Below are 11,545 nucleotides of genomic sequence, written 5' to 3'. Positions count from 1 at the left end.
CCAGGTAAATCAAAAACTTGTTCAGAGATGTAGGGGTTATATAATCGAAGAGTAGGGCGGAATCCGCCGTCCCGTACGTTCTCCCCCCCCCCCCCCCCCGGCCCCCGATCGCCGCACGATTTTTTCTTTCGCGTCCTTTATGACTTTTTGTCAGACTGATGTTTTGCGAACTATTTTGCTAAAAAAAGTAAATTGAGGGGGCCAGGGGGTGGGGGTTGCGAGCGAAGGTGGGATGAACAAAAATAATAAAGAGCGCCCCCTATATATACTATGTGAAGTTTTTACGCTGGTTCCGCCTACTTCGTTCGAATATATTGGAAATTTATGCGGGTACCAGCCAGTTTGCCAGCAGACGATACTTTTTTTGGACGCGCGAAAGTTCAAAAAGTGATAAGTTAACTTTAAGTTTTGGTCCGCCGGCCGGCCACCAAGCATAGCCTACAACTAACACATAAAACTAGTTAGGCCTAGTCCTAAACAACAGTAAATTGGACTACTAGCCCACTAGTTCTTCTAGTTTCTAATCTTGTTCGTCCTGATGACTACTTATTGACGGGTCTACTACCGTAGTTTTAAGGTCAGTCAGGGAGCATAGTTTTCGACGAGACGTGAATTTTGGAACGAATGTGCCTAACGTTTTTCTAACCATTGCTAACCTCGCTAACGTAAAATGATTGTACTGCGTACGTGGCCCTGCCCAGTTTTGGCTGCCTTTGTTCATAGTTTGAGTTGACAAAATACGGCTCGCATTTATAGGCTAAGGATTAAGCCGGGCCTTGCCTGATATAAATGCAGACATAGAACGTTGGTGAATGGTGTTGCCTTGCATGTTTAGCCCAGGTTGGACTCCTCCGTTGTGTGTCAATTCATGAGTTGAAATGCAATGAAGGCATAGCCTAGGGCCTAGTCCGACTTACCTGGGATATGTGGGAGGCCTGGCTAAACAAATTAGGCTAGCTGGCTAGGGCTAGGCCTACAAAATTTAAGTGCATTGTTATTTATATTAATACACTCACAGGCAAAGGAACTGTCAAGGCCAGGCTCAGCAGACTCTGTCTTAAGGCCAAGCTAGCTTGAGTAGCCTACATGTAACTCCAGCAAGCTAAGGCCAAGGCAAGGTCCAAGACAAGTCAAGGTCAGCAGCATGCTCAGCTTCACTCAGCATGCTCAGCCTCAGTCTCAGCCTTTAGGCTTAAACTGGCTCACTGAGAGCATGCTGAGCCTCTCTATTCAGTCTTACTGGTTAGCTCAGCTCAGTTGGCCTTGGGCCCTTGCTTGAGTTGCGCCGCACGCCTTCACTTATTTTTGTAATTGAACTGAATGCATTGTTGTACAGTTTTAAGATGGCGAAGGATAACCTAACTGTTAATTATGCGTTACTCGTTAAGCCTACTTTTGATATATAATATGTAGGCCAGGCTTCTACTTCTAGTTCTACAGTTGTAACATTGTGAAACAATTTGTATTGTGTTGTTTGGAGTTGTTTGGAGTTTCTTTGCGTTTTTGTGGGATGGTGCTTTTTTTGGGGGGCGGGGGTTGTTTTGTATTTTTGTTTTCAATGAGGGCAGAGCGTCAAGCGTTATGACAAGTCTTTTGTAGGTTATTCTGTGGTATGTGCAGCCTATTATGGCTCTGCACAAATAATTTGACAAAGCCTTTAGTAGTAAAACTGAGAAGTATTAAAGTTGTAGGGCACTCATGTGCAATATTCATCAGGCACCCATCCTGCAAACAGTGTGTCCTTCTTGGCTCTTGTGAGTATCAACATCCACGCGTTCGTGATGCATAATGGGCTGACGTTCTTAATTGTTACTTTTCTCTTTACATCAGGTCTGGAACATGATGTGACATCTCAACGGAATCTCCAGCAGGGCTATGGGCAAGGGCTCCCTGCAAAAAGACTTTGAATTTCCCTCTGTGATCCTGAGCTGTTTTCAGTGCAGCACTAGTGCTGTTACTCCCATTCTGACTGACAAACTGCACGTCCGAGATCAAGACATGAGAGTGGATGTGGTGAACAATGTGCCAGCTGTGTCGGTGCTCCAGCCCGTAAAGCGCAGAATAGGTGCGGAGAAAGAAACACGGAGAGGACCTTGTCAGGACATCACTAACGTCACTGCAGCATTGTGCAGCCCACCTAAGAGAGCCAAGAATGCGCCTATGACAGTAACAAGCAAAGAGATGGCTGCATTCTTCAAAATTTTTGGTGAGGGGAATGAAACTTGTCTTGTACTACTAACACATTAAAAAAATGAATTTATAAACAAATGTGTTTATTGAACATGTATTAATTTTGCATAACAACAACAAAAAGGGATCAAACATAATTTTGTTCTAACAAGGGGTCTTTCAGTAGTTCAACTGGATTGAAAGTGAACTATGGAGGGTATGCGTAGTGAACATTCAAACTGAACAAGAACTTTGAGCAGTGCAAAATAACAATCAGAAAATTTCAGAAAAAGTCCATAGATCTATTTACATCGATTGTTTCCCGTAACAGATGACAGTCTGATCCAAGATTTCTTGTGGATGGACAACTGTGCAAAAGTAGCAGACAAGGTAACAAATATACTTTAATAGATGTTAATTGTACTACTATCAATTGAATTGAGCAGACTCAACTTAGACATTATTGCTGAGGCAAAAGTAACCTACTACAATCAAGTTTGAGCTGACAAGCCCAAAGTTAATTGTACTATTATCATTTGAATTATGACAGTCAGCAACGGTCGAATCGGGCATGTTTTCCGAAAAGTTGGGGTAGTATTCAAAATCATATCTAATGTATTTGCTGAGTAGAATAATTGGTCTTCCAAATGCTCTTTAGTTGGTTTCATTAGAATGTTTTGTTCAAGAGATACATCAATCACAATACAGGACTTGTAAAACCACTTGGGCCACTGTTTTTATTTATATCTCCTGGTCTTCCAAAAAAATCTTTTTCCAAATGATAAACTGATAAGCTGCACTAACACTATTGACCCATCCTTTGTGTGTTTCTCCAACTGCGCTTTCTCACATCGATTGGTTATCTGGCTTTTTCAGGTAATTTGAAAATATTCAAAATCTCACACGCAATATACTTTATTAATTGGTTTTCGACTGTTAGGTTCTTTGTGTGACAACCTGTGGTGCTGTCCCTCGATAGTTTTTCTTTTCTTAATCGTCCTTAAAAGTTCTCTTTTTGACTTGATATTTTTTTCTTGGCAGTATCTCATCGCAATGGTCTTTGCATACTTCAAGAGAGCCAACTACACAATCAGCCAGTATACAAGAATGAACTTCTTTGTTGCCTTGTAAGTTTTTCAATGCTTTTTTTATTTATTTTCCATTTCTTTTGTCTTTATTCTGTAATTTGGCGGAATGCCATCAATGATTTATGAATTGCTCTCTTGAAAAAAAAAAGTCTTATGAAGACAATGTGCCGTGTAGTCTGTGTTTTAACCATAACGAGATGTTAGCTCCTTTGAGGAAAAAAAAATTACTGAGGTTTAGAATATTGTTGCCTTTTTCCCCAAAATCATCACCCATAGATAGACAGTATCTGGTCCAGAAAATAATTGTTATTATTATACTCTTTGTAAAAAAAAAGTTATGCTCTGAAGAAGATCTTGTTAAGATCGCAATGTCATCAGGCTGTTTTAATTTTTTTTATTTGTGAATTTCAGGTCAATCCAGTCAGAGAGCAGTAATTTGCAGCAATTTTGTACTTTTTCATTTTATCAAATGTGTTACTGCACAACGGTTACAGTTTGATATTGGTAATTATTCATTAATTGAAGGTACCTTGCTAATGACATGGAAGAGGATGAAGAGGAGTTCAAATATGAGATCTTCCCCTGGGCGCTGGGACTGACCTGGAGAGACAAGTACCCAAGCTTCCTGAGGAAGCGAGACAAGCTGTTGAAGACCATCGAGTACAGGGCCGCAGTCAGTCGCAAATGCTGTGAAGAGGTTTGTGCTTTCACATGTATTCAACAAGTTCTGTACTTTCCCAGAGTAGTGTGAAGGAGGCAAGAGCAATGTTACAGTCCTCTTGACTTCAGCAATATTCTTTGTGCATTCTGTGGTTATAATTTTTGTTGTTTGAAAGAAGGCAGTCTTATAATGACAACTCGAACATTTAACAAGACACCTTAATTGACACAGTTTAGAAAGTCTGTCTGACGTTTGTCAACACCCCCTATAAAAAAAAAGATTTTAAAAATTGGTCACATACGACACAATTGAATTCCTATACCCCCACCCCCCAAAACAAAATAATTAATTTAACCCTTTGGTGCACATGACGATCGCTAGCCACCACCCAAGAAATGTTGTAATCTGTGCATTTATAATCCAAATAATCTGTGCAATAAAAGGGTTAAAACTGCCCAAATGTCTTCAGTTGAGATGTAGAAATGGTACATGGCAATACAAAACTTTTTTTCAACATCACGAATATGCAGAAACCATTTTACTGAAGGAATGGACCGATCCAGTAAACACCGCCCCAAGGTATTCTGACCAATCACAGCCGTGATTTATGTCCGACATGCGTGCACAAAAGTCCGACATGCGTGCACAAAAGTCCGACATGCGTGCATGCGCGTATGATGCGCGCGGCAGGAAAATGCAGTGTGGCATTGGTTGGCATTGGAGAGGAGCACGTGTTAATTTGCCCACGTGCGCAGTGGGAGGGGCTTACTGGATCGGTCCATTGCAGAGGTAATTTCAAACTACTTGAACTTAAATCCACCTGCAGCTAATGGCCATATCCCCCAAGCACTACATCTGGCTAAGAGACCGTCAGCCACACCATGCTGGTGCCATCAGACACTATGAGAACTACCTCGGTAGTGATGAGAGCAACGAGAGCTTCCCACGTGGGCCGGGCTTGTCCCCCATCCACTGTGAGCTGTGCGCTGAGAGCGGCAGCTTTGCCTACTGTTCTCCTGGCTCCCACATCACCAACAGCCCAAGCTGCCATCTGTACCTAGCGTCTTGCACCGATACCTCGACTGATAGCCCAGATGGGGATGAACTGCCATGCAAACCCTACTCACCCAGCATGTTTGATATGCATGGTAGGTTTAAGTAGCTCATCTGCATTCATTCATATTAAGGATGTCTTAACTTCACCTTTCCTTGAAAATTGTTAATAGACACTGGCTTCAAATCAAATGTACATTTTTGCGGTTTCCGATTACAATTTATAAGTTGAGTTTGCATGTGTGGTATCTAAATTTGGAGCCTGGCATCCATGTAGCAAGAGAAATTATTAACAATGAATTTTATTTGTTTTACTCCAGTTCAGTGTCATTTTCATAATATTTATTTTTTAAGTAACAGCATTGAATTTCAAGTTAGATGACAGTTGTACAGAGTTCACTGTTGAATCTGCCTCAACAACCTATGAAATCAGATAATTTTTTATGTAGAACAAAAACATCACTTCAGTGTATTTGAAAGCCAAAATTAGGCTGTATTTGAACAATGGTATATATGACAAATTCACATTTCTCTTGAAAAAAATGATGCAGTAATTTAAAATATCAACAGAAAATTGGTATGGTACCGATGTAAACAAAATTATTTCATTTGATTATGTTTTTCAGGACTAAAGAGTACCCTTCAGACCGAACCGAATGGAGAGGATTCCTACTTTTGGGCAAGCTGCCATGAGTAAGTGACTCAACCAGTATTCTGAAATTTGATGAAAAAAAATAATATGCCAATAATGTCACAAGACTGACGGCTAGTTAGACAGTTAAGTTAACCATTTTTGACAGCTTTAAACTGATCTTGTTTAACTTGCATCTTTAGGATTTTTTTCAAGTGCAGGGTGCATTGTTTTAATTTTAAATAGTGCAAGAATTGTGGCTTTTAAACTTTTATTTGAAGGTTTTATGAAAAGTACAATTATTTGAAGTTCAAAATGTGTGAAGTTTAAATAGCAGCTTACAATAAAACCGAAGTCAAAGCAACTCTGAAATAATCTATTTCAATATTGTACAAAAACATGTATATGATGAAGTTATTTATTTCAATTGTTATTTGCATTCAGATACCATATCAATTGTATTTAAATTTCAGTATTTATCATATTAAAGATATTTAATAGTTTGAAGATAACTTATTGTTTCCCTTTCCTCAAATAGAAATTCATTGTACTGTTCAATTTTGGTCGCGCAGAAATAAGATGACCTTTTTTGATGATGTTCAGAATGATAGGCTTAATTAGGTGTGTTTAATTTATTCTCAGACCGATACATTTTCAAATTAAATTGTAAATTTGTTAGTCATTCTTGTATTAAATAATTACCTAGTTGTCTGACCTGTCTGACCTTAAAAGTTTGATAGCTTATAATGGATATCAAAATGTATGAAAAGGGCATAAGTACTGATTCCTTGGAATTTAAGGAAAATAACTTAACTTTTAACTTTGAAGTGATTAACTCCTCCCTCATTCAAATGACTTGGGAAATCACAAAACAAACAAACAAAAGAAGAAACTTGTTTTAACTCTTTGCCTCTCTCACAAAACAAGACACTAAGAATGTTCCTTATAAAGAATGACAAAGTGATATGAACACTAAAACACTGTGATGACAACTGTTTGATATTTTGAAAGGGAAATGGTTCAGTAAAGTTTAATTTTGGCGACACATTTGGTTTGAATTCACTGTGAATTGGCTTGCGCCTTTATTGGCAATGAAGTTGACCAGATGGCAAAATATTTTGACAATAAAGGAAATGTAAAAGAGTTATGATTTGCACTTTTAAAACTACTTATACTTTTAAATCCAAGATGTACACTTATCGTAAATGGAATAAAGATGAATTCAGATGGGTCATAAAGTGCTTGAATTTTCATTTGCATTACTTTTATTACAAAATCGTTTAAGAAACAGTAAAGGTAACTCGTCAAAAATACAGCACCAATAATGATCAATACCACAGTGTTGCCTTTATTACATGTACGTCACATGCCACCCGTTTTTACACAATTTCCCGCTTAAGCGCAAAGCCTATTTATTGTAATTCTGTACTCAATGTATTCTGCTAGCTACTGTATTGTCTCTGTAATTCCACGGTAGTGAAGAACTTTTCCTGCAAAATTTGACACGTTTTCATTATTTCGTTTGCTAATTATTCTAAGGGATGATCCTGCAGACTGGGACAATCTAAAAACTATGGGATATATTGTCAATAATTGCAGGCCTAATGGGAAATACAAATTATTGACAGTATCGCGAGGCTTAAACCCCCCCCCCCCCCCCATCATCCCTCGACATAGCAACAATCCAGGTCAATACTATCGCGACCTATACTTGTAAATCGTTCCCCCCCCCCCCTACCATTTACAAAGGCTTTTGTTAACACACGATTAACAAGTTCGCATAAGGTCCCTTCCCATGGCCCATTATTCATTTTGACAATTAAGATTAAAGATGTACTCTCCGTGCTCTTTATCAAGTTTCACTTAAAATGCTTAAAGCTTTGGATATCATTTTTTTTGTGACTTAGATTGGAGCATCATTCATCCTTGATATCCAGACAGGATGCCTTGCCATAGGCAGTACATAGTCCCTTTTCAGTGCTTACAAAAATTATAGTCAGGATGCACTTTATTTTACATGAATACGATGTCTGTTCCGGGTCCTACAATAGGATAAAACTCATAAAAATGCTTTACACCAAGAGGCGAGGGGTGGGGTGGGGTTGATGTGTAAGGGGAGGGAGGGGTTGCAAGGCAGGGATCCTTTCTATGTTAGGCCACGTATATAGAGTCCATTAGTTAATAGGTTAATTGCATTTAGCAGCCATCTTGGAGGTGTTTTGTTATGCATGCTGAACAAAACCACACACCTCAACGACAGCTGCAGTGCAAATGATCTATTGAGTCCAAGCATGAAGCTATAAAAAAGGAGGCGTGCTTTAACTTGATTCTAAAATTTCTATTTCAATGGAAACAACTCAGAAAGTCAATCAGGACCTTTAGCATTTCCAAATGTTATCAACTTTATTTTTCAAATAAATACTTTATAAAGGATAAATATACATGCGCAATTCACCCCAAGTTTAGGACCTTTACATTCTTAAATTGAAGCCAATAAAATTACAGCAATTTTGAAACTAACCAATTGGAAAATTCCACATCTCAACATACAAGTGTAAGCATATCTCAATGATAAATGCCTTGATACTTGAGCATTTGTGTTTCGGGAATTTTGAAAAAAACAGTGGAACCCCAAGGCACAAAGTAAGAAATGAGGATGGGAATTCACATTTAATGATAAATATTCAGTAAAACTTTCTTGCACTGTTGAAATGTTTAAACCTACTTTCCAAAGGCTACTGTCGGCCAGTTGCACATCGGAGAGGCACTCGGTATACTTTTGTTTTGATCTTATGACGACAAGTTGATAATATCAAACAGTATGAATTGTAAGTAATGTTTATTATTGGTACAATAGATATTTGGCTTCTACTGTGAAATGAATAAATCAGGGTTCACAACCATTTATACATGTAGAATGTCTCATAAACAACAATGTGCATGTAAAACTAGTATCCTGAGGCAATCTTGTTGAGTCTTTTAATAAACAGATCTAATAATTTTACTCTGAACAATTAATACAATTAGACATAAATTGATATACATTTGTAGGTCTGCTTTCTGAATTTAATGATTTATTTCTTCCTGTACTTTCATCTTTCCCGTATCCCATAATTATTGTCATGCCAGCTGGACTACTTAAGGAATAGTGTGACTAGCCTGCTGCTGTTTTGACTAGCATTTGGCTGGCGGGCTACCGCTTAAGTCGAACCCTGGATAGATGAGTCTTCCCTGGATGTGATCTAGTCCTGATGAGGAGCCTCAAAGCCTTTTAAAAGCTAAACAGAATTACAGACATTATTGATGTCTGTCAAATGTTATTGATGTTTTGGAATTTGAGTTTCCTTTTGCTGTTCCAGAAAAAAATTAAACTTTTTTAAACCGTTTAGTTTGTATAAATAGAGTTCAGTGGACTGCCTCTTGATCAGGGAGTACATGTACGCTCACGTACTAACTAAATGGTTAAAAAAATTAGATAGCACATACACATTTTTTAACCGTTTAGTTACATAAGCTTACTCCCTGATCGAGAGGCTCTTCACTGATCTCTATTTATACCAGCTGGATAGCACATACACATTTTTCATTACACATTACACATTTTTTTTAGTTGATGAAGAATCTTCTTCCGAGTACACCCATTCATCAGAATCAGAAAGTACTGATGGTATGGAGGAACAAGCAAAGTTATGTACAGAAAAAAAGTACATTGTTTTTGACAGAATGTTGGACAATCTTTTATACGCCTTGAAGTGCTTATTTTGTGTTGGGGCCGTTGATTCTGTACAAAAGTCACTAGTTGGGTCAATGATCAGAGCTACCATCATTTGCACGAGTGGCCATGTAGTGATGAAATGGTCATCACAACCTACTATAGGTCAGGCACCAGTGGGCAATCTTCTGGGAGCAGCCTCGATACTGTTTAGTGGCAACACTTTTAGTCATGTATCACATTTTGCCAATTTATATGGTTTACAGTTTTTCGGCCAAACAACGTACTATGACATACAAAAAAAACTGCTTGTTCCAGCTGTAAATACCCATTATTTGCAGCACATGGGTGTAATATTCATTCAAACTTCAAAAGAAAGAAAGTTAAAAGGAATGTACATCATTGGCTTTTGCTGTAATTTTCAGAAATGAACTATTTGAGGGGTTAGTATAATAGATCAAATATTGTTACACTGACATTATTGAAGTTTTGTGTTCGAAAAGGTTGGAAAAACCAAGAAAAACAAAAATGTTCAAGTAGTCTGGTTCCCTGACTCCACAAAAGATAAAATGGATCAATTTATAGATGATGGAAAATTGTAAGGCAAGGGAACCAGTCTAGCTGGCCTGCACCCGTTCATGAACATGTAACCAATAGCAAACAAAATTTGGACTGAAAAAATGGTAAATTTGGAGCAGTAGTTGAAAAATAGTTAGGTTTTTTCAACGGCTGAACGGTGGCCAGCCGACCACCGTTGGAAATGTATACAAAAATACCATTTTCTTGAAAATGACTTCACGCCAGGTGCCATAATTTTACAGAATGCTTCAGACTGTCATTTACCAACATCCTAGTAAGGTATTTCGTAAAAACTTGGTAATTTAATTTTTTGATGTTTGCAAATGTTGTATATTCCCTTTAAGGTGTCAGGGGATGGCAGGTGTGACTCTCCTGGTTACAATGCCAAATACGGTAGTTATGTCTTGATGAATTCGTCAACCCATGAAATTATGGCCATGGCCTTGGTACAAGTCAGCGAGGTCAAAATTCTAATGCCATGGAACTGGCTGGCTGCAAACGCACACTTGACCTCCTAAAAAAAAAACCCATCAAAGTTGTCCAGCTTGCAACAGACCGGCACACTGGCATCACAAAACTCATGAGAGAAGACTACAAAAAAATTGAACACCAGTATGATGTTTGGCATGTGACAAAATCAATCAAAAAGAAGCTAACTGCAAAGGCTAAAAGAAAGGAGAATGATGCGCCCCTTGGCTGGATAAAATCCATTTCCAACCAAATATGGTATGCTTGCCAAAACTGCAGCGAAAAACCCAACATTTTGACTGAAAAAATACAGTCAATCCAGCACCACATCGTTAATGTTTACCGATGGGACGGGGACCATACCAAGCACTGTGACCACAAGCCTCTAACAGACAAAGAGTCGGCAGCCAAAATATGGCTAACTGCAGGCTCCCCACCCCACAAAGCACTCCAGGAGGTTCTATTTAATAAGAGACTTGTAAAGGACTTCCCCCGCTTGACAAAGGCTTGCCATACTGGACAGTTAGAAGTCTATCACAGCCTTCTTCTTAAAGAGGTTGTGGAATGCTCGAAGACATTTCCGTCATTTTGGGGGTATATGTAGCCTAAGGTGTGATGAAATAAAAACGACTATTGTTTCTGTCATGAAATGAGTACAAAGGGTACTTTTGAGAGCTATTTTTCAGGTCCCGTTTCGACCCGAACGTGCAATTTGTGTAAAAGTCGTCGTTGCGGGCAGCAAACAAAACACAGTAAATCGTGACGTAATAAACAGGACTCGTTTATGCTACTCTGCATCGGGAGTCCTGTTTATTACGTCACGATTTACTGTGTTTTGTTTGCTGCCCGCAACGACGACTTTTACACAAATTGCACGTTCGGGCCGAAACAGGCATGACAGGACTTGAAAAACAGCTCTCAAAAGTACCTTTTGTACTCATTTTATGACAGAAACAATAGTCGTTTTTATTTCATCACACCTTAGGCTACATATACCCAAAAAATGACGGAAATGTCTTCGAGCATTCCACAACCTCTTTAAGTATTGCCCAAAAAGGCAAGAATTTGATTATCCCCAGATGCTTGCCAGGTTGCAGTTGGCAGTGCTTGATCATAATAATAACTTGGATCGGGAGCAGGCAACTCGCACCAAAACTAACCCAGATGGGAACAACTGTCACTGA

At 38.7% G+C, this 11,545-nt stretch overlaps 1 protein-coding gene and 1 pseudogene across 1 annotated transcript; both read left to right on the top strand.

Annotated features, from left to right (window-relative positions):
* Nucleotides 1-373: 373 nt before the first annotated feature.
* On the top strand, nucleotides 374-6,173 carry LOC119742490 (speedy protein A-like). Its single transcript, XM_038218430.1, has 7 exons — nucleotides 374-577; nucleotides 1,831-2,206; nucleotides 2,501-2,559; nucleotides 3,211-3,296; nucleotides 3,783-3,954; nucleotides 4,745-5,066; nucleotides 5,598-6,173. The coding sequence occupies exons 2-7, from the start codon at nucleotides 1,876-1,878 to the stop codon at nucleotides 5,666-5,668; spliced, it is 1,041 nt and encodes a 346-aa protein (XP_038074358.1). The 5' UTR covers nucleotides 374-577; nucleotides 1,831-1,875; the 3' UTR covers nucleotides 5,669-6,173.
* A 4,043-nt stretch (nucleotides 6,174-10,216) lies between these two features.
* Nucleotides 10,217-11,545, top strand: LOC119743260 (annotated as a pseudogene).

Source organism: Patiria miniata, unplaced genomic scaffold (genome assembly GCF_015706575.1).
Source record: "Patiria miniata isolate m_02_andy unplaced genomic scaffold, ASM1570657v1 HiC_scaffold_6, whole genome shotgun sequence".
NCBI lineage: Eukaryota > Metazoa > Echinodermata > Asteroidea > Valvatida > Asterinidae > Patiria > Patiria miniata.
Note: the sequence above shows the minus strand (reverse complement) of the source record. Positions and strands in the feature narration are given on the sequence as shown.